The sequence below is a fragment of the Ambystoma mexicanum genome, chromosome 3q, assembly GCF_040938575.1.
Source record: "Ambystoma mexicanum isolate Mex_15411 chromosome 3q, UKY_AmexF1_1, whole genome shotgun sequence".
Taxonomy (NCBI): Eukaryota; Metazoa; Chordata; class Amphibia; order Caudata; family Ambystomatidae; genus Ambystoma; species Ambystoma mexicanum.
The window spans coordinates 1,066,725,624-1,066,749,574 of NC_090926.1; the positions used below are offsets into that span (position 1 = coordinate 1,066,725,624).

Sequence of the window (23,951 nt, forward strand, 5' to 3'; positions counted from 1 at the left end):
AACCAAGGTGTTACATACTACATGTTTTTGTGAAGTTTCATACTTGAAATTAGACAACACTTACACAGCTTTTATGAAGACGCACCTGAAGCCAAGCTTCCTAGCTCCATCAAATATCTAGGTGTGGAGACATATTTTAAAGTTTCACTGTAGTGCTGTCATCGTTTTGTGGTTTTGCATCCAAACCCACCCACCCCCAGTAGTTCGGATAATTTGCCGTTCAGGGACAAGAGGTTTTGAGTTCCCTGCCAATGGAGATCAGAGGTATCTCAGTGAACTATTTCCTTTTCCTAATGAATAATCACTTACTCTGATGTCACATCAAATGATTACAGAATGCATAATTGACTGCTGACACATCATGCATAGCAATACAACCTTTTCTCTAACTTGTCTGAATATCTTAAGGCTGAATAGAAGGACGGTGGAGTTGGATGGCAGTGCGCCAGGCCCACTTTTTCTTCATTGGAGAAGAACCGCTATACTTTATGCAGTATATATTTCTCCCTGCCTTCCCTGCAAATACCTGTATTCACAGATCGGAGGGAGGAAAAGAATGCACTGTGTGTCATACACAGCACAACATTACAGATGAATACCTTTCAACAATGGAGTGTATTCTACCTCGATGCTCCAAGAGACATCTTTGGCAACGTAATCTTCTCTCTCGTTGGACATCATATTGTAATTCGCACTACTTGGTAGAATGTGTCCACGTAGCCGGAAGCTACACAACCATAATATAGCAATGCCCCCATCATCTTTAAGTGTACAGTGCCCGTAACAGCCCACTAGCCTGAGCCTAGGTATCAGAACGAAGCAAGGACTTAGGTGATGGCTCAGGGACGTCATTTATTTTTAATTTAATTTTTTTATTTAAATTATATAGTTTATTTCAAACTTTTCATTTACAGTAATGTATATCGAAATACAATCAAAAGTCAATTCAAATCATTCCATGTTCAAAAAACTATTTTATGCCTCTTTGTGAACCCTTTGCTCATCTTAAATTGCTGATAAGGATTTGTGCTGCTCCATTATATTATTCCAAAATTAGATAATTATGACAATTATCACTTTATTGTTTCCTCAAAGGATCTGTGACCATCTTTCTTGAGTCTTGCTGGGTTTCACTTCGCGGTAGCATATCTCTGAATACATTTATTTTTGCAGTCAAGGCCTGACATTCCATTATAATATGATATAATGTTTCTATTGTTTCTGGATGAAGGCAAAATCGACAATATTTAGTGTAGGTGACAACTGCTTTGATTTTATCAAACCCTCCAGAATGGGAAACAGGTTAAGGCATAAGCGCAAAAAGGCATCTTGAATCTGGCGTGCTGGAAACAAGTTTAAGTACTGAGGAATTTGGTTCAGTGCTCTTATATCAGACTCACAATTTAAAGCTAGCTGGTATTGAGCTTTTAGTTGTATTGTTCTGAATCAGTCATTTTGTTGGATGAGCTTTTTTGCCTGTTGAGGGCGAAGTTTCAACATTTCTATGGTGATGTCTGTATTAGGCATAATTCTCAACGCAGCTTTTTTTCATTCATTTAGAATAGCATCGTCGCACCCTTGTGATTGGAGGCGAGCATCTGTACTGCAGGAATGTGGTCATCTATGACAGTTTTTCTGAAAAGATCTAGTTGCTTCCACTTTACCGTCGATTCCAATGATTGGATGGCTATCTCGAGTCGTATACACAGCATTGGGAACGATGGTGGCAAGCTAAAATTTTCCAACAAAAAATCCCTTCAAGCTGCTGCTGATCCAGTTTTAACATGGTCTCGCTCCCATATAATAGAATGGCAACCACCTTCTGTCTATAATAGGTGATGATTTGCTTCAAGAAGAACTTGCCAAATTTGTTGTGCAACAGAACACCCGGCCGTGCCAACGACAGGACTTTGGATTTTAGATGATCTATCCAATCCTTTTCTGTTGTCGAGTGGTTTATCCAGATTCCAAAATATTTCACTGTTTTTACCTGTTCTATTTTTGACCCATCCAGAAGCAAAGACTACGAATTGGTCTTTCCTTTAGTTTGGCGAAACATTGTCATGGTTCTTGATTTCTTTGTGTTAATTACGAGATCATTCATTTTGACATATTCTTCCAATTTTCATAAGCTTTTCTGGCGGCCCATACGAGTTTTTGTCAAAAATTACCAAATCGTCAGCATACATGTACAAGACAGGAGTTGCACTCACCTTAGGAGGATTGGCATTCGCAAAACGCTGGTTCTCTGCTATATCTGAAGTGTAAAGATTAAAAACAGGGTCGCCGCGAGGGGACAGCCCTGTTTCAATCCATTCCCCGCCTGGATCTGTGAAGAAAGGGCTCCATCTTGCGTCAATCTTATTTTGATTAATGTGTTTGAATATTGTTCTTTAATGGGTTCTAATATATCCACAGGGCATTTCCATTTGGTTCATTTTTCCCACAGTTTGCATCTATTAACTGCGTCAAATGCTAGCTGTAGATCGATAAATGCTGCATAATTTGGTACTTTTTTAGTTATTGATTCATGTTTTAGGATATTTAGTAGGATCAAATTAATATTAGTACCAATGTTCTTTGTAAATACTGTTTGCCTTGGATCTTGATGCTGGGTTGAACTTGCCCATTTTATTAATTTCTTCAACAGAAGTGATGCAAATACCTTTCCAAGAGGGTCAAGCAAGGCGATGGGGCGATAGCTTGCTGGTGATTTTCTATCGCTGTGCTAAAGAATAGGGAAAAGTATAGCCAATTTCCAAGTAGATGGAATCCTGTTTAGATCTGAGATGATGGCAAAGATCTGTGCACAAAGGTTCGCCCATATTTCAGAATTTTGTTTAAGTATAACATTGGAAAGTCCGTCCGGACCTGGAGCCCGTTATGTATTCAGATTTTTATTGAGTGTCACAATATCTTCATGGTCCCACTTGATGGACCATTTTTCCTTGTGTTTCATTGGCGATATGGACGAAATCTCATTTCTTTCTTTATGTAGCTCAGAGAAATATGTAATCCAGTCTTCTTCTGGTACATCTTGGATAATATGTTCCTGTTGATGGGGTTGATAATTCAATATGTTCCAAAGTTTTGTCAAGTTTTTATTTTTCAATGCTTGAAGTAATCAACATCTTCATTGACTTCATCCAGTTTATATATCTTTGTTTTACTAGTTTGGTCAATTCCATCGGTCTTCATTCTTTAGTTTTTCCAATTAATTGAAGTTCCCTCCGAAGTTCCCTCTTCTTTTCTGCTATTTGGCTAAGGTACCAGTGCTGATGAATCTCTCCGGGCTTTCTAGGGTGGCATTTTCTATGTTTGTAAGGTAGCCATAAGAATTCATAGTCAATTTTTACCATACCCGTGAGAGAATTACAAAATGTTTCAAATAGGCCTTCTATTTGGTCATCATTTATGTGTGGCCTACTCATGCCAGAATTAAGTGAGGGTCCTTTTATGACGGTCGCTGTTGTCTGAATGAATGTTATCAGAAGCAAGTATTTTCTCTTTTAATATTCGAGATATATAAATATAATCTATGATGACAGATGATTTGCCTCTATTCCAAGTCGGTTTTAAGACTTTGGTCTCATTTTTACCTCCATCAAGCAGGATCATATTTCTTTTCGCTATTTCTCGAGACCATCGTTTGACTCTAGGGGATAATTGTTCTAAGATAATTTCAAAATTATTGGAGTCAAAAAGATGGAAATTTAAATCGCCGCAGATTATGTTTTCCATGAGAGGATATTTTTCTCTTGCAGCATCAAAAAATGTGAAGACCAGGTCTATGAATATCTCATCATTTATTGCAACTGGGTTCCCGTACAAATGCATGATGGCTATTTTATAACCAGCTTGATGATGTGATTCGGTGTCTAACGCATGTTCTAATTGGTATTGAAAGATAGGAAGTTGGAACCAAGGGTTGAGAATTAATGATTCCAAAACTTTTAACTTTGCATATATTTTAATTAGCGTCAGAAGTCCGGCAGACGGACGTCCTTCAGAACGGTGAATTGTCGGATTCATGAACGTAAGGTATCTGTCACATACAGGTTATTCATATATCCAAGTCTCTTGCAGACAGATTATTTGATATTTAGCGAAATCACTGTTCTTCGCTTGGAATAGATGTATTGAGCCTTTTGAGTTCCATGAGCACAGAGAAATGGAAGCAAGCTCGTTTTTAGATGGTTGTTAGATTTGTTTTTTCAGTTGGAAGCTGGTGGGGGTGTTCTCCATCTCTAGCTCTCTCCATATAAAGTGTTTAGATATGGTTGATTTTTCTACCATTGGATGCATACTGATTCTATTATGGGAGGGGTATAACTGGGTCTTTTCTCTCACCTATTTTCCCCTTTGTTGAGGAAAATCTCGATAATTTGTCTCGCCACCAGAAGGGTCCACCTTTTCATGCTTCAACCATTTGTGGTTGTCTAACTGTGTGAGTTTTATCCTTGGTTCTTAAACAGAACCCTAATTAATACAGTTGATAATCGTTTTCCAATATAATTTCCATAGTTTGCTGCGATTTGAATTGTACTCTCACTTTGTCTGTATTTATGTAGTCTATGAATTCTACCAAGTTAATGTCTTCTGATCCAAGCAAACACAGTTGTAGTATCACATGTAGGAGGCATTGTATATTTGTTCGATTAGGATTTAAGAATCAAATCATCATCATGTCTGTGATATCTCTCGATCTTTAAGATATTTATAGGGTCGTCTCGCCGTGGATTAATAAATATTGGTAGTTTCAGCCCAACATCCCGTGTGTCGAGAAGATTTTGTCTCGCCTGGGCATCAGCTTTTGATCCACTTGTTCTAATTGAGTCTTCATCCGTAACAGGGTCGGATGATCACATTCACATGGTCTCCAAATTTGTTTTCCAAATCAGAGTCTGAAATTTCGTGACATGTCATGTCGACCAGTGGGGTGGAGATGGTATTACCTTCTTCATATTCATCCACAATAATAAGTAATGAGTCTTCTGTATTCATAGTTTCATTCATCAAAGGTTCCATATGTACCAATAGGTTCATCAGGATGTTGTGTTGAATCTGTTCTTCTGTTTTTTGATGTGCAGAGATCTCTTTGGAGGAGCGGGAAGATTGCTTTATGGTTGATCGATCATCATTTCCTTTTTCATTGGAATTCTTCCCACTCGTTTGTGACCATTTCTCTTTGGTCTTCATTGGCAGTGTCAGATTTCTCAGAAAGGCCCGCAGCCATTTTTCCTTGGATGCACTTTTTTTGGGGGGGACTTGCTTCTGTTTCTTTTTATTCATATTCTTTCGCCCAATATTTGGATCATCTTGTTTTTTTTGGTTAAATATCGGAAAATCTACTGTTCCTTGCAGTTTTAGGTGTGGCACTTTTTGCAGGTTGTCTTGAGATTCGATGGGCAAAAGTACAACCTCAATTGAGATGATGTTTTGCATGGCTTTATTTGTGTTCATTACTTGTGGCAAATCGTTTGGTGTTATAACTTTGTCCTGTTGAATTTGTGAAAGTAAAATTTCATTCCAATTCATTAGATTGTCTTTTTGTCGCTGTACATAGGCATACATCTCTAGCATCGCGGCTGTCATTTGAGTCTTGTCAGCACGGTCGCTCCTGGCGATATCGAATAGTCTGTTTTGCCACTGTATTGTGGCCTCTGCTTCAATATCCAAGCGGCCTTGAATTCTGTTCACAAAGGCCTGTAGATGAATTTGTTTTGAGTGCCTTAATGCCAACAAAGTTGCCTGATCTTTCCTAGTATCTGTGACTGATTCCTGGATTTTTATAAAAGGGCACAAAGGCGTGGGTGGAGGCCACCATTAGCAGGTTCTGGAGGTCCACCATAGTTGTTGGTCTTACTTACTTTTGTAGGCCTCTCACAGATGTACATTGGCACTGATTAGTTAAAATGTCATTGTGTACCTTTCTCGCCTCTCTTTGAGGATACCATATATCTGAGGTGTCAGGTTCTACTTTTGGCAGTTGAATTCCAGTGTCAGCCATCTTTTTAAAGTTGATTTGAAAGTGTTACAGTATTTGTGTTTGTATGAAGCAGTGTTGAGTCGTGGCCAGCACTAACAGTTTATTAGTGCTAATTTTCCCAAAAACTTCAGATCTTTTTTCATGATTACTCATGAATAGTTCAATATCAGTAATATCTAGCGACAGACGCACCGCTCGCGGAATTTCATTCAGAGGTTTTAACGGTAGATTGGTCTTGGAATCAGCGACTTGTCCACATTTCTTTCCTCCACCTTTGCTTTGCAAGGAATGCTCTGTTTTGTTGTGAAAGGGGAGTTGTTAGTCCAAAAAGAGGGCTGTGCATCTCGAACTAAACTTTTTCATAGATCTTGTTGGACCTGTTTTGGCTTTGTCTCGTGGATTATCATGTAGCAGCTTTTCCTTACTTGGGTCAGTGGGTGTCAAGGTGGGCGGTTTGGTGGGGCATATATTATCCACCATTAATGGTTGGTGAGAGTCTGCCCCAGGCAAGTGCTCAGCGGCACAACGCTTCTAGTGACACGTTTATCACTGTATTCATAATCGGAATTCCCTCAGTCCCCAACAATAGCAATTTCATTCACTATGTCATTTACGTTGCAGGGCTGGTCACTCACCTGGCGTATGGTTTGCACTTCATGATTCCTCATTGCACGAGATCGCAGCTGTGCAGGCTCAGAAAAAGGCTCTGGGAAGAAGAGTTTGCCATTTGGAGGGGGAGGCTCCGTTGTCAATATCGTCCGCGCGAAGTCTTGTGAGGAGGCCTGTTGAGGCAACCATGATGTAAAGTGAGGCTGTATGTCTAGGTAGGTTGAAAAGAAGACAATCCTCACAGAAGATAGTAGAATAATCCGCAGCCTCCGCTCAGACTCGTCAAGACTCAGATGGCTCCGCGGGTCAACTGGGTTTATAAATGCAAAACTCCTGCTCCTGGCTGAAAATCCCACGGGGGAATGAAACGGCTTCTCACAGCGCCAACACACAATGGTGGTAGCTCGCGTTTCTCGCCAAGACTCAGCTGACTCTGCGTTGGACTTCATATTGTAATTCGCATTAATTGGTAGAATGTGTCCACCTAGCCGATAGCTACCCAACCATAATATAGCAAACCCCCCAGCATCTTTCAGTGTACAGTGCAGTAACAGCCCACTAGCCTGAGCCTAGGTATGCCAGAACGAAGCAAGGGCCTAGGTGATGGCCTAGGGCTTGTATCATACCTGTACGCCCCTTAACAAGAGGGTGATAAAAACGTGCACCCAGGGTGGTCCGCATGTTGCACGTGCCAAATCACCCATAAAAAAAGATGGCCACCGCCATAGTAGAGAAGGGACGAAGTCCCTTTCCTATTTCTACGGCAGTGGTCCGCCCAGCAAAAAAGAAGCATGGCAACCAGACCCAGGCCTGCAGATAAGTAGTGGGAGATAGAGGGTGTTGGGAATGATGAGGGGGCATGTGGGAGGAACTGCAGGCCGTGGCACAAGAGTGCCAAAAAAAGATGACACCTGGGGAAGGCTGCAGAAACATATGCAAACACTGGCAGATTTCATCAGCATTTTCAGCCACCTAATTAGCCAAGTGCCCTTTCCCAAGTGCAAATAATATACATATGACACACATTCTGAAGCTCACACTGCTTCATTTCAATACATAAATCATCAATTGCAGTTAGCTTGTAGAAGAAATTAAGTTTGCAGAGCCTGTGCGTTACATATTTAAACATTAATTCAAAATTAAATGCACCATAGGAATACACATGTACGATGCTCTGAACCGCTGCATTAACAAGTAGCATAGGGGCCCACCTTGCCGAAGTTGTCAGTGTGCTGCTGGTAGTCTTCATACTGCAGAGGAGACAAAGCACTGTGTCACAAACACACATCAAACATCAATATTATGTGTCATAAGACTCACTGCCGGAGAGATCAGCCAGCACTCACCATGTTACTGTGATGAGTCTTGGTCATGAGCAGCATCCTGCCTACTAAGTCTGTAGTGGAGACACCTTGTGTGCGTTGACATTCCCTGCAAGAGTAAAGGAGCGAGTTATGGTTGGATCTGTACTTGTGGGCAGACAGAAGATCGGAGTCCAAAGAGACAAGCCCAGAGGCTAGAAGAACAAAGTTCGGCAGACATGCTAAGGGTAGAGCTGCCAGAATACCGGCATTTAGCTGGAGGTAACCGAGGTGCCCTACCGGCACACCTGTAGTTGCGGTTCGGTTAAGTACCGGTTCCTCAGACACCAGCACTTTTTTACCAGACAGCCCGACTCGGAATGAGGCCCAACGTCTCCATATGGTAGGGATACGATTCTCCCTTTGTATTTCTGTCCTAAACACACTGGCAGGGTTATAGCACCAAGCACACATGTTGACAACGTTAAACACAGTCTCAGGGATAATGAGGGTAACTTGCTATTTGTAATACTTCCAAGAATATTTTGCCTGTATCACTTCTTTCAGCTACAAGGGATAGAGTGACCAGATGACCTCTAGGAAATATAGCGCTTCCATGGATCTGTTGCCCAGCTCAACTTACAGTGCCCAGCTCTCTCAACATCCACGGCATAGGGCCCTGTCACAGTCCTTGGGATATAGTGCCCACGCCACCATCACAGTTAATGATCCTGCTAAACTCTGTACATGTTAACCACCTGCATCAGGTTCTTCTGGTCAGCTCTCTCACAGGAGTCGCAGGTCTCTCTCCTCTCGTTCCTCGTCTTCTGCAGTTTCTCTGGGCATCTTTGAGAATCCCAGATGTTCCCTGTTCCTTTAGCTCACTAGGGTCACCTCAGCTCTCCTGGGGCTTTACAGCTCCTCCAACAACTGTCTTCCTTCATATTTCCCTTCTCCCTAATGCTCTTGAAGCTGCCCTCATAGGGCTGGGGCCAGATACCGACAGGCTGGTGTGCACAGGTAGTTTCTCTTGCTCCACATTGGTAGTAAGGCTTTTTAGTTTAGATATTTTGGATTTGGACAATGTGCTGTAGGTGTTTGCTCCGCTGGAAGTTAATTTCTCCTCCCCCCCCAGGTTTACTCTGCTGTTTCTATGGAAGGAATTGTGTGATGCTGTGGCAGATTGGATTTCTGGTGCCATTTTGTTATCCCCTTTCCTTTGAATTTCATTTTGAATAGAACCAGTGCTTTGGAGGTCAGTGCAATTGGTTTTGTGTACCAATACTGCACCCAAAGGAGCGGGGTTGTTTCACACATTAAGATTCCCTGTGTCAGGAATCCGTGCATATCTTCTTGCATATCACTGGCTCTGTAGGTCTCTGCTGGTACATTTTAACTCCAATTTTATTTGCATGTGCTAAGTCATCAATGAGAAGATGCAGCTCACTTGTTCATGGCACAGCAGTCAACAAGATCTGGCTGCTGGCTCTGTCCATGTACTTCACCCTGAAACATAATTAGTTATTAGTACCTTGTCGGCTTGCCTTGATTCTAGCGAAAAAACCTGCCTGGCTATACTTCGTCTCCATGTCCCATCCCAGATGCTGATTTATAATATTATTAATATTATTATTAATAATAATAATAAGCCTGTCAGATAGCACAGTGAGCTACGCGCTCACCTCTCATATCTGTGCGCAGCCTGCTGAGGCAGGTTCAAATCCCGGCAGGGTCAACTCAGTCTTTCATCCTTCCGAGGTCGATAAATTGAGCACCACTCTGTGGGATAATAACGTCTTCTGTTATTTCAGCGCTCTGAGACCTATGGGTGTAGCGCTATATAAGAAATACATTATTATTATATTAAAACCCACCTGCTGAAGGCTGCTTTTTTTGGTTATTTGGAGAGGCCTTCAACAGGCAAGACATCCTGACTCGGGAGGTTTTACCTCCCCGAGTCCTCACTGGAGCTGTTATCCCATCCGCCCATGACTTTGCCTTCTCCACATTGGTAGAATTTTCTTTACAACAGGTGGGTACCCCTTCGAAACCCTTCTTTGCTTGTCTCTCACCAGTCCTAACTCCATGAACATGAGGTCATCAGGCACATGAACCAATTCCCGAAATATAATCAAACCACGTACACCAGCCAGAAACGTGACGCAATCTCCTTAAGTGGCGTCACTATTCCAAGCCGAGTGGATACCCCAGATAGAACAAGACAAAGATGGTTCCGCATTGGTTTTGGTTGCTTCACGTGGCAAAGAACAGAATGCACAGTTTGAGCTCAACAGAAGCATCCTCGACAACCAGTCACAGGCCGTTTATAGCCATTGGAGCTACCTGACAGACCCTGGGGGTGAGGTAGAGATGGATTTCTCATTGCAGATATTGCTATGCAAAGATGGGGCTGAATGGATGCGGCTCAACCAGGGTACGACTGGATGATGGAGTACCTTGTCCCCAGGAAACAGGGAATGTCGTCCCACTGAAATGAAACGGGAGTGTCTCTGGTGAGTGAGGGGGTTTGCAGTATTGCGTTTCTGCTGAGGTTTAGTTGGGGTTTAACTGTGTCTCGAAGGATCTTGACCCTCATCCCCAGTGAACAGGAAAGTTGGTCTCTTTAAATAAGGCTTTTGCGAATACCCATACATCCACTTCTTCACATACCATTGCATTCATGTTCTGCATGTTGGGAGGGGAATGAAGTCTCTTGGGCTAGAATCAGCACACAGACATCGCCACATATATCCACAACGGAAAGACTTACATAAGGAACAAGTTACTTACCTGTAACTGTTGTTCTCCAGCATGGGTCTGGCATGAATTCACATGCTCATGAATATTCCCCGTCGTCAGGCTGGGAATCCTCGGTAAAGAAAAAATCAGTATCAGTTTCGTTTCTGATCTGTCTTTCGTAGTAGTAACCAATCACTGATCTCTGCGTCATACTGACCACAGCCAATGACTGCCATCTCCCTAAGCCCCGCCTCTGGCAGCCATCTTCAGATTTGGTATCACGTGAAGTGGCAGTATGACCAAGTGAAGAGCCGCAGAGGGGTAGGCGGGAGGGTTCGCATGTGAATCCATGCCAGACCCATGCTGGAGAACAACAGTTACAGGTAAGTAACTTATTCCTTCTCCAGCATGGGGTCTGGCATGGATTCACATGCTCATGAATATAAGAATACATAGCAGTATACACATGCACAACCACGGGAGGTACAGGTTGCGCAGCACTGCTTGGCCGACCCTGGACTCCTCCCTGGAATCCCGATCGACGCAGTAGAATCTCGTGAAGGTGTGCGTCAACCCCCACGTAGCAGCCCTGCAGATGTCCAGCAGGGGCACACCAGATAGGAACGCCGTAGTAGCAGCGATCGTTCTGGTCGAATGGGCTCTCGGACGGCCTGGCAGCGGTCGGATAGCCAACCGGTGGCAGTGCATGATGCAGCCGGAGAGCCTTCTGGAAATAGAAGACTTCGAGGGAGCCTTCCCTTGATTCACAGGTCCAAAGTTCACAAACAGCTGTGATGTCCTCCGAAAACTCTTCGTGCGGTCCACGTAGAACTTCAGCGCTCTAGCCACATCCAGCGAGGGCAAAGTCCTCTCGGCCGGCGACGAAGGAGACGGGAAGAAAACAGGTAACACCAGGGGCTCGTTAAGATGGAAGTCCGACGGCACCTTGGGCATAAAGGAGGGGTGCGTCCTAAGCACCACCCTCGAGGCATGGAAAGTCAAGTACGGTGCTTTGCAGGATAGGGCCTGGATCTCTCCCACTCGTCGTGCGGAAGTAATGGCCACCAGGAATGCAGTCTTCCACGACACAAACTTCATCGGTGCGGAGTGCATCGGCTCGAATGGGGGCCCCATGAGCCTAGTCAGCACCACGTTAAGTTCCCACGCCGGGGCCGGGGCCTTCACCGGCAGGAACGACCGGAACAGTCCTTTCATAAACACTTTCACCAGTCGATGGGACCACAGGGACGTCCATCCTGTGGTTCTGGTATATCTGGAGATCGCCGCCAGATGAATCTTAATGGAGGCACGGGCTAGCCCAGCCTTTGCCAGCGATAGCAGGTACGGCAGCACCTGAGGGGCCGTAATCCGTAGGGGGTTGATCTTCTGTGCTCGGCACCAGATAGAGAACCTCTTCCACTTGTGACCGTAGCATTTGAGAGTCGAAGACGCCCTGGCCTTTGCAAGAACCTCTCTGCAGTCGGCCGGTATATCGTACCCTCCAAACTCTAGCGTTGCAGGAGCCAAGCCTGCAGGTTCAGCGACGCCGGGTCGTGGTGGAAGATGGCGCCTCCTTCTCTGGAGAGAAGATCCGCGTCCGCCGACAGCTTGATGGATGGGGACATTGACAAGTCCAGAAGGTCCGGGAACCAGATCTGCCTCGGACACGCCGTTGCGAAGAGGATCATCCTGCACCGGGACCTCTTGAGCTGGCTGATGAGTCGAAGCAGCAACGGCAACGGAGGGAACGCATACAGGTATAGGCCGTCCCAGGGGAACGAGAACGCATCGCCCATGCTTCTCGGCTGGGGAAACCTGCTGGCGAACCTCTGGCACTTCGAGTTCGTCGCTGTTGCGAACAGGTCGATTTGGAGTTTGCCCCATCGTCGGAAGAATTGATCCACCTGATCCTGGCACAGCTCCCACTCGTGACACGCGCGCAGCTCCCTGCTGAGCGAGTCGGCGATGGTGTTTCTTTCTCCTGCCAGGTGGAAGGGAACCAGGAACATCCCCTGGGCGACCGCCCAGTGCCACAGATCCTGTGCCTCCTTGGATAGGGCTGGGGATCTGGTACCTCCCTGCTTCCGTATGTAAAACGTTGTCGTGGTGTTGTCCGTGAAGATCCGCACCACCTTGCCCTTGAGCAACGGGAGGAACGATTTGAGAGCCCAGAACCCGGCTCGGAGTTCCAGGATGTTGATGTGCAGGAGCTTCTCCTCCGGGAGCCAGAGGCCTCTTGCGTGGAGATCTCCGGTGTGGGTGCCCCAACCTTCCAGGGAAGCGTCCATCGTCACAGTCTCCTGGTACGCCGGCGTCTGAAAGTCCTTGCGCGCCGTGAGGTGCGCTCGAACGCCCCACCACTGAATCGCCCGCTGGAACACCTCTTTGAGGGGGACCCTGTCTTCGAAGGTGCCCGTCGCCTGCGTCCAACTGGCGTCGAGAAATTCTTGAAGAAGGCGCATCCGTAGTCTGCATAGGCGCACCAGGTAGATGCAAGAGGACATCATCCCCAGTAGGGACTTGATGGACCTCACCCTGGCCACGTCCATGGCTAGCAGGCGCTGCACTTTGCCCAGAATGGTCTTCGTCCGTTCTTCCGACGGTGCTGCCAGGCGCCTCACTGTATTGAGCTTCGCTCCCAGAAACAGGGCCACCTGCGACGGCACCCGGTGGGACTTTGGGTAATTTATGGCGAATCCCAAGTCTGTGAGTAGCTGGACGGTCCTCGCAGTGTGTTCGACGGCGAGTTCCCTCGTCCTTGAGCGGATGAGCCAGTCGTCCAGATAGGGGTAGACGTGAATCCCCTGCAGGCGCAGCCGCGCTGCCACAGGTGCTAGGCACTTGGTAAAGACCCTGGGGGCCGACTTCAATCCGAACGGCAGTGCTCTGAATTGGTAGTTGCGTCCCTGGACGACGAACCTGAGGAACTTTCGGTGACTTCTGAGGATGGGAACGTGGAAGTATGCATCCTCCAGATCCAGCGACGACAGAAAGTCGCCTTCCTCCAGCTGTCCTAGCACGTGCTGGAGGGTGACCATCCTGAACTTTAGTGACCTGATGTATTTGTTCAAACGACGAAGGTCCAGGATGGGGCGCCAGCCGCCCGTCTTCTTCCTGACGAGGAAGTACCTTGAGTACACCCCGGAGCCCCGGAGCCTCTTCGGGACGGGCTCGATGGCGCCTTTCCTGAGCATCGCTCGTACTTCCAACAGCAGTTGCAGGACGTGATTTTCCTTCCTGGCCACAGGTGGAATGTGAGGGCACTTCTTCAGGAATTCGATAGAGTGTCCTCTTGCCAGGGTATTCAGCACCTACCGATCGGTGGAGATGGACTTCCACACGCCGACGAACTTCGTCAGCCGGCCTCCCATCGGGGTGCTTCGGTGGGGGCCCGAGGACACGGCCGGTTCAGTCCTGCTTGGAGGTGGTGGTCTTGCCGCCCTGGCCACCTTGCCGACGGCGGTGAGGCGCTCCCTGCTTGCCGCGACCCCTGTAGGCCTCCTGAGACGAGGAGCGTGCCGCCTGTCGGTAGGACGACGAGCCACCGCTGGATCCCTTGGAGGCCCCCTGTCTGCCTCCAGAGCTCCGAAAGGGCCGTCGTTGCTGAAGGGCTCCTAGGGCGCGGGCCGTCTCCGTGTCCGTCTTTATGGCTTGGAGGGATTCGTCCACCGCCTTCCCGAACAAGTTGCTGCCGTCGAACGGCATGTCCAACACCCTGGTCTGGACGTCCTGGCGGAAGTCGGTCGCCCGGAGCCAACCCTGTCGTCGTAGGCAAACTCCGTTGCCCAGCTGGCGGAACCCGGTATCGGCAATATCGGTTGCCACTGTTATGGCGTGGTCCGACGCCACCTCGCCTTCTTGAAGTATTTCCAGGGCCTCGGACCTCTTGTCGTCCAGTAGGAAGTCCAATATGGGGGCCAGCTTAAACCAGAGCTCCCTGTCGTAACGGGCCACGATCGCCAGGGCGTTGGCCACTTTGATCGTCGTCGCCACCGACGAAATGACCCGTCGCCCCATGGCGTCCAACTTCTTTCCCTCGCCGTCCGGAGGGGAATTCGACGTTGAGGCTCCTGACCCCGCCGTTTTCTTCTTCGCCGCCGCCGAGACGCCCGAGTCTGGCGTTGGCTGGGCCCTGAGGCACAGGGGAGCGGTCTCGGGGACCCGGTACTTCTTCTCGTACCGGTCCCGTTTGGCTGGTGCCGTGGAGGGGTTCTTGAGTACCGACAGGCCCTCCTCCCAGATGTCATCGATTAGAGGCACTGCGGTGACAGTCTTCCTCTTGGCCTCCCGGCGCTGATAGAGGAAACCTTCCTTTTTCTGCCCCTCCGGGCAGAGCTGGAACAATTCGGACGCCCTGGCGATCATGGCGTGGAATGAGCCAATCTCGTTGGGCAGAGATGCCCGTGCGACGGGAGACGGGAGACCCGTTCCGTCGTCGTCGCCCTCAGAACCCGTCGTCGAGCCCACCGCACCCTCATCTCCCGACTCGTGGGAGGATGAGGAGGGAACTGCAGGCCTTACGGGGGCGAGTGGAGGAGAGGGTTGGGTCCTCCGTCGTTTGTTCTGAGGACTTCCCGACGGGGCAGGTTGCGGGTCCTCCGGCCTGGGCCGTGGTAATCTCGTCCTTATCTCAGAGCATAAGGACTGGATCGCAAACAAAATGGCCGCCGAGCTATACTGAGGCCTAGGTTCCGGCTGTGCCGGAAGGGAAGGCTGCTCTTCCTCGCCATCGTCGTCCTCCTCGGTTATCTCTCGAGGATCTTCCTTGCGGGACTGAACCTTCTCGAATTGTACTTCGAGATTCCTCGCGACCTCGGTCAGTTCCCCCTCCGAGTAGGACTCCGATCTCGAGGAGGCTACCATGCCCCCCCCCCTTGTTCCGTCATGGGGCCATGACGATGGGCTGAAAAGAGGATTCCCTCCTTGGCGGCAGGGAAACTCTAGTCCCGGAGGCAGTCTCCGCTGGTAGAGGCCTTTGCCTGCTGGGTAGGGGCCTTCACCACCTTAGGTGCGTGCTGGGCCTTCTCCTTAGGGGGAGGGGCTACGCCTCGCTCCCCCTCTCCCGAGATCGGACGGGGCTTCTCCCGAAGCTTACCCGGGGTCTCGGACTTCCTTTTCCCCGAACCGGAGCGCTGGCTCGTTGTTGACGGTGCCGGGGAAGGTGCGCCCTGCCTGGCGATTGAAGAGCCCAACCTTTCGGCGCTCCTGGAGCCAGCGGACGCGCGACGCTTGGCCTGGTGTTGGGCCCCCGTCGCCGGGGCGCCCGCACAGGACTTAGAAGCCCCCTCGGACCCTTTCTTCTTCTTCTCACCCGTCGAGCCCTTCTCCAACCAGCTGGCGAGACGAGATCGACGGTCCCTCATGGTCCGCTCTGACAAATTCTTGCAGAACTGGCAGTCCTTCTCTACATGAGTCTTGTCCCCATGAAGACAGTAGAGGCATCGCAAATGTTTGTCCTCCTTAAACACATTCTGCAGCCCGCATCCAGGGCAGCTGCGAAACAGCTTGGGTCCGGGTGACGAACTCGCGTCCTGGGCCATCTCGAAGTCGGCCGCGAATCTTCCAGAATCCTCCAAGAGGTTGATTCGACGAAATCTTCACCCTTGAGGGGCATAGGAAAATTCTGCAACGGGTACCCGTTAACGGGAGTAGAAACGGAGCTTGAGGCTCGATTAACCGAAAAATGTGAAAATTCACATGAAAAAGCGCGAAACACGCAGTAAAAGCTCGAGAGCTAAGCACGAGGACTCCCACCACTTGAACGTGCGGTAAAAATCTGAAGATGGCTGCCAGAGGCGGGGCTTAGGGAGATGGCAGTCATTGGCTGTGGTCAGTATGACGCAGAGATCAGTGATTGGTTACTACTACGAAAGACAGATCAGAAACGAAACTGATACTGATTTTTTCTTTACCGAGGATTCCCAGCCTGACGACGGGGAATATTCATGAGCATGTGAATCCATGCCAGACCCCATGCTGGAGAAATCGTGTTACAAGAAGAAAATCAGTGGTCACAGTCGGTGGTGATTTTAATTGTTATTGCCCGGATGTTGAGGATCTCTATGCTGAGGCTAGATATGTGTGTAGTGCGAAAAGGTTGTTTACAACTGAGTCCCTGGCCAAGAGGGAAGCAAGGGGTCTTCCCTGTGCAAAATGTATGGCAAGACGGGGATTCTACAGAACAGATGCTAAGCCCGGGTCTACCAACTTGGTATGGCCCAGTTTCACACTAAACAATAGACAACATGTATGTCTCTAATCTTCTTATAAGTGACATTCTTTTTTGGTGTTAAAAATGTGCATAGTGATCATACAATTCATTTTAGAATGAGCTAGGGGAAAACAATTGGGGCAAAGTCTGGGTGTAAAGACATTTCTATCAATAATACAGGATATAGGTTGCTCCAGGTTTGGTCTAACCCCAAGGAAATGAATCAGATTATTGAAACGAGTTGGAATAATTGGCTGCCCCCTGAGAAACAGTGCAAATGTTTGCCTACTACATACATGGATACGTTGCAAAATTGGCTGGTGTCTTTCTCTTCATTAGTAAGTTGTAATTGGCACCTGTTTTTTAACGAAATGGCACTTGCCTTTGATGTAATCATCAGAAATCGTAAAAGGCTAAGGAGATTGGATATTCGAAAAGTCAGGGCGGAGGAAACCTTGACAATGGCAGAGAGGGCTGTCAAGTGAAGAGGATTAGACAGATCTATAAGAATTGGCTTGCATTTAAAAAAAGACATAATCATAAAATAAATCAAAATATGATGACATTTTTAATTGGATATCACTGTAGGGTTATTTGGCAATCACTAAATAATCATGAAGGTAAACAGATTTCTCATCAAGCCAATTGAGTCCCCGAATCCTCTTTAGTTTACCACCTCTATACCCTTTTTGTTAATGGTGCAGGTAACAAGACATGGTGCAAGTTCCTGCGGAAGCTGAATTTTGAGTTGGTTAATTTTGAATGGGCTCTTAAAAAACTCCCGTTGGTGGTTCTAACAGGGTTCTGAAGGGTAATGCTATATTATGGTCCAATATCGTGTATACTCTGTCACTTAAAACCAGATTCTCCCAAGGTCTTGGGTTGAGGTGATTATAGTGCCAATTTGTAAAAAGGGAAACAGCATGTCTCCTTGAAGTTATAGGCCGATCTCATTAATTGGCACATCAAGCCAGGTTCTGTCAGGTTTTGTGTTAAAGGATTTGGGTAGGTGGATAGACACTACACAGGGGCTGAGCATTTTCCAACCAGAATTTCAATAAAGGTATGGGAACTTCACTGAATGGCTTGGTATACACACCCTGTATGACAAAAGCAGGTAGGGAAAGGACCACTCCCTGTACTCGGCCAATTTGGATGCTTCGTTCTCCTTGAACAGTGTGGATGGAGCTCAGCTCTGGGCGACACTGGTCTCGTGGGGTATTAAGCCAGGCCTATTAAATATGCTGCTCCTTTTCCACTCAGATAACAGTGTGAGAATCTGTTCCATTCTGAAGGGGACCTTTCACGGGCATCACAGGTTGACAAGGGTTTAAGTCAGCAGTGTATTTTGGGACTCACCCTTTTGAACATGTAGATTTCAGATCGGTGGATAATGCCTTTAAAGTCCTCTCTCTGTCCACCTACGTTCGGCACCATGATGGTTGGGTGGATGGTGTATGCCGCTGATCTGATTCTGTTGGATCAAATCCCCATTAGCCTTCAGAGGAGCCTTGACCTGGTGGCTTCATATAGCCTCAAAAGTAGTTCAGACACAAAGAATTACGTCCTTTAATAATAAGGAAAACTATAAAAACTTTAGGTGTGTCATTAATAACAATCCGATCAAGGAGGTAGACCAGTCTGTTTATTTGGGGTTTATTTTTGCCAACGAGTCACACATTATAAGATTGTTGCTTATATCTCCCTTCTGAAGATAATCCAAGCCGCTATTCTTTATGTCCACTATTGGAATTTAATTTAAAAAAAGTTACCCCTTCAGTGTTATTTGGGTTTGAGCTTCTTACACTAAGGAGTAGAAAATGGCTCAATATTCTCAAGGGTAAAATGTGGAGGTTGGTGTTGGGCGTCCCACCTTCAGTGTGAAATGAAGTAAGGAGGATGGACGAAGTGGTATCATTTTGGCTTTAGACATTTATACACATATAGAAAAGAACCTGCTTCTCTGAGGGGTCTTCCCTACCTCAGCACAGAATAACTTGGGTGTTTGTCAGGATGTAACAAACTACTCTATCCCTACCACTAAGAAATACAGCAAAATAAATTCAAAGAACTTCATATCAATGCCATCAGGAAAATGGCTCCCTTCTTCTGTGGAAACAATCCAGCCTTAGGCTGATTTAACATCAGTCTCTTGCAACAGGGTCCGATTGACCAAATACACTTCCACCAGGAGAACGACTCCCTTCTCCTGGTCTTTCTGGAAGAGTTTTGAAGACTGTTCCTGGATAGTCCTTTGTACAATTCCTTAGAAGTCTCTTTAATTCCTCCCAAGGATTTGCAAACAATAGAGTTAAATCTTTATCAACTCTTCTTAATGCTGGCATTTTGTCAGGACTCTTTATATCTGGACTATTGGGGAGACAGTTCTTGGTCCTTTTGGTATCTTTCACATGTGTTGCGCTTCCCACTGTGACGAGGGAGTTCTGTTACGCTCACCTGGTATCCACGGGGACGCCACCCAGCCCTGGTTGGATGATTAGCACTCTCAAACCCTCTCCCGGTCCCTTGGTAAGGCCTCTGGTTAAAGATGGGTCTGCAACATAGGAGAGCTGGATTCAATACCAGATTGTCTTTATGTTTTCCCACCTCCCTTGGCCTCAACTCCTTCCTCCCCGCCTTGGGCCTTCTCCTCAACTTAATATCATAAAAGGTAGATTCTCCGTCCTGCTCCTCGTGGCAGGTGCACGTGGATGTGGGGGGCGAGCAGCGACCAAGTTACTTCCCTGGTGAAAGCCCCCCTGTGGGAATCCAGGCCTGCTGCAACTCCATAGGTTTGCTGCTTTACAGTCTTTATGTGCAGTTCTTATGTTCCTCTGAGTTTGAATAATCATGTCTTGCTTCTTTCCTTTTAGGTATGGAAAGGTATTTTGTTGTTGTCATGCAGTTTGAAGATGAGCATGGGCCGGTAGGCGAAAGCGCGGTGTGCGGGATGCTGTCCGGTGAGTAATCCGCGATGTGCAGCGCTGTTTCGCCTTTTATATTTCTAACCTGTGTCTTTTCTCTCCTTGCAGGTTGCAATGTTCCTCACCGAGCGCCGTAATGTTCCAGCAATTATACTGACCAGGAGAGGACTACCCAGGTAAGAATTGTGTGGCTTTCTTCATTCGGGAGGAAACGTGAGTAAACGCTTACTATTGCTGTCTTTCTTTCTCCTCTTTCCAGGTTATGGTATTCCAGGATGCATGCGGTGCTGGATGATGGAGTTCGTACCTTCAGGTGAGTCGAACTGAAGTCAGCGATGGATTTGAAGACAAGATACTGTTCCAGGTAAGTTTCGTAGTGTTCTTTCTCTCTCTGCAGGTCCTTGGTTTCAGGTAAGCTGGCATCAAAGAACTGGACACAGTGAGCGTTACGCTGCCCACAGCAGAATAACGTAAGGCATGTTCTGCTGTTTGGGTGCAGTTTAAATAGTCTCAGGTAAAGTAGTCCAGGTAAAATAGTCCCAGGCCTGCCACACCCAAAGTAGTCCAGGTAAAGTAGTCCCAGGCCGACCACACCCAAAAGACTAGACCGCATAGCTCAGTTCTTTGTAACTGAGCTATGTGTGTGCCTCCATGTTGGCTGAACTCCCCCCCGCCCCCCCAAGTTAAATAGTCTCAAGTAAATAGTCCCATTCTAATGTTGGTCTTCATGATGGTTATGAGCCTGGCGCCAGGACTGACTCTAAGAGAGTTTTGGATGAGGTTTTAAGGCCTTTGACCTGGCCCTAACTGGAAGGCTGACTTGCCAGTGAGGGCCAGGGTCAAGGGTCATGACGGCTCACTCCGAAGGAATAGTTGACTCTGGGTTCTCTGGGTATCACTGCTGTGACAAGGGAGATCACCCTCAAAGAATACTGGACTCTTGGTTCTATGGGTATCACTACTGTGACATGGGAGATCACTTCTGAGGAATACTTCACTCTTTGGGCTCCCTGGTTCCGACCTGGCTTTCCCACAACTTTGGTTACTATCTTCACTGGGGAGCGCTACCGGTTCTTTCTGGGGTCTCAGGTTGCTGTTGGTTCAGCACATATTCCTGTTTCCCTCCTCTTTGGTCTGTGCGGCTCCACGGATCAATTGCTGCGGCGGTCTCATTGTGTTTTAGGGACCACGCGGTCCACTTTGGAGAGGCCACGCCTCCGGTGGATACTTCCTGCTTCTGCAGTGAGCCTGGTTTACTCCGGATCTTGTGATTCCCTTTGACTTCTTCTTTCGAGACTGACTCTCGACACTTCACGCAGCACGGTTTTGAACTTCCCGGGTCCTGCAAGATGGGCGCAAGCTTCCCTCGCTGCTCTTCCTGCTCCTGAACGCCTCTATTCCTTCTTCAGTCTTTATTTTATATTGCTGGGGCCGTCCAAACGTAGCATCTCTGTTTGTTGTCGATGCGTCAGACGTTATCTTCATGCCTCCTGGTGGCCACATCGTCACAGTACTTTGGTAATCCGTTCTACTGTTCTGTATGTTTCTTTGGTTCGCCCTCGTCTCAGTCCTATCTGGTCATACAGGTGAGATAGTAGAGACTTCAAAATAACACATAAAAGTAGTTTCAGATTGGGAGGGAGAAGGAATCAATAGGATTGTGGCTTTTGAGCACAAGGGTTTAGACAGGTATTTCACGGGACGAGTGTCCTTTTGCCCATGAGGGGAGTCTCTTCCTCCCACTTTTTACCATGACTAGGGGGACTATTGGGTAGCAGTCTCACCTCCCAATCTTCATAGGGAAGGGCTCCCCTCTGGGGTGAAGTGACGAGATCCTGTGAATCGTCACAGTATGCATTGGAGCAATCAGACTTACTTGAGTTGTGTATGAATTCTTGGTGGCTGGTGTACAAGTGGAATACATTGGTGCTCGTTTTTAAGAGGTAAATACGGGTAAAGGCGACTCGCTATTTGCTACTCAGTGATGTTTTCTGTCTGAGAAGTGTACCTTTTTAAATTAGTTTATAAGGTCTTTTAAATGCTTCTTGACCAAATCAGCAGTAATTGATGTGGACTCCTGCAAGGCTGAAATATGAAAAAGGTAGAGAGACTGGGAAAATATAGAAACTGTGGGGTCCTTTTCCAAATTAAAACTCTACAAAGAAATCACAGGTATTCCTAGCTGCTCTAAGTCTCTGAAGCTTTACTTAATTAAATTCCTGTCTAAGAGCATCAGAACATGGTTCCTAAAATGTAGGTTGAATTGTCTCCTCACTCTAGAAATAATTGGTCTTCGAATTGGATTGTGCAGGGACAGGCGTACATGTAGATTATGTAAACTAGACAATCTAGAAACGTTATGCCACCCAAGTATGGAATGTCCATTCTTAATGCAGAGGAGAATCCTCTTTTAGGGAGATTTGTTCATTCTGTCTCAGCGGTTAGCTCCCAGAACGTATGGGAAAAAGGCAGTCAGCTATCTATGACAATTGTTCTTATTGCTTTTTTAAAGATGTTCTCGAAAATGGGAGATATTCCTAGTTTAGCCCAGTGTCTTGGGAGTCTACAGGATTAAATATAGGGAGTTAATTACAATCTGCCGTCATGAAATTGTAAGACATTTCTTGTTAATCTATCCAATATAATCGAATGTTTACTTATGGGCTGTAGACTCCTATCGAGCTATTTTAATTAGGTATTATTTTTAGGGACATTGAATAGGCTATGCCTATAACTGGTTTAACTTTGTTTAGGTTATATTGTTCACTTTTTTAACTGACTGAATTGAATTTGGTTATTGATGTGATTTTGATGTAATCTTTTTTTTAAAATTTGTGAATTGTATTTTTTGTATTTGTGAAAGGTTTGAATCCAAACCATAACACAATACAAAATAAAAGAATACAATTAAGAACGGCACATCAAAGCAAAAAATACATTCTTATTCTGTAATCCATGATGCGATTCCCTTTGGGAATGGTCACTGGCTTTACCCTGTGCTGGATGTATCACTTCCGTACCACTAGTTTGTTTGCTTTTAACAGAGCGCACCTTTAGTTCAAAGACTCAAGAAACGCGTCCTGGACGCCTTGTCTTTCTCCTGAGCCAAATATAGAATCGGCTCAGGCTGGACATTCAAGCACTGCCAGTTTCTAAAGTCTCAGCTAGGCAGGCTCACACACAGTGTCCATGGCTCAGGAGGTCGTTAAGGTGCTCAGGTTTCAAACACATTTTTATTATCAGTGGTAGAGCCTTTCGTGTGCATGATGGACCATTTCCAAAGAGCTTGCAAGGCACCAGTTACCTTACAAATCTGTGCAAGTTACAGTGAGCAACACAAAGCACCCATATAAAGATGTGTTTATATTCATAATGTCTAAGATATTGACATGCAAAAAATAGAGTTGTTTTAAGTCACTAATGAAATGTTTTCAACATCACGAATAACAACGTGCTGGAAGTTTGTGACAAAGAATCTGCATATCTATCTTTGTTAATTACACACATTCGTTTATTACATGTCTGAACATACAATGGGGTTAACTAGATTGTTCAGGTTGGCATTATCTTGCATTCTGGGTGTGAACATTGAAGCCACAATGATATTCTTTTGGCCTAACATGTTGCTATAAGGATTTACATGTTGTCATGTGGCTTTATTATGCAATTTGTGTTTTTTGTAAGTAAACTCTATAAGACATTATTACTGTAGACCTTGAAATCCAACTATTTGAGACAAAGCTTGTGACCCTAGTCAGCTGCCGCCAGCTGCCCGACCATCCAATTACCTCTTTTTGGATGCAGTCACAGTACCACTAGATCCCTTTTTCCACTTCCACTACTTGAGTACATGAGAGCCAGACATAGATTCGGGCCACGAGAACCAGACAGACACACCCGTCAGGTGAACCCTGCATACACACGCATAGGTCAGGAGAAACAGGCATACGTATAAAGAGATCATTAATAATCTTTCAGTATGTTATTGACGGAATTTCCCAAACTGTTCTAATCTCTGCTTGGCCTACAGCACCATCTAGCGTTCATGAGAACAATACACCACTCTGCATCTCATCTTGCCCCTCCATGCTTGGACATTTCTAAATGACTTGTTATTTTCCAAGACTGGAAGATTTGGCTAGTCGACTAGTTAGCCAAGAGTCACAGTGCAAGTTATC

The 23,951-nt window shown here is 46.5% G+C and overlaps 1 protein-coding gene across 1 annotated transcript in view; it reads right to left on the reverse strand.

The window, feature by feature from the left end:
- Positions 1 to 23,951, reverse strand: part of PCYT2 (phosphate cytidylyltransferase 2, ethanolamine) — a 271,685-nt gene that overhangs the window by 79,767 nt on the left and 167,967 nt on the right. The window contains exons 5-6 of the mRNA XM_069655300.1: positions 7,945 to 8,029; positions 7,810 to 7,848 (exon numbers count right to left, since the gene is read on the reverse strand). Of these exons, the coding sequence (XP_069511401.1) occupies positions 7,810 to 7,848; positions 7,945 to 8,029 (124 nt within the window). The remainder of the gene's footprint in view (positions 1 to 7,809; positions 7,849 to 7,944; positions 8,030 to 23,951) is intronic.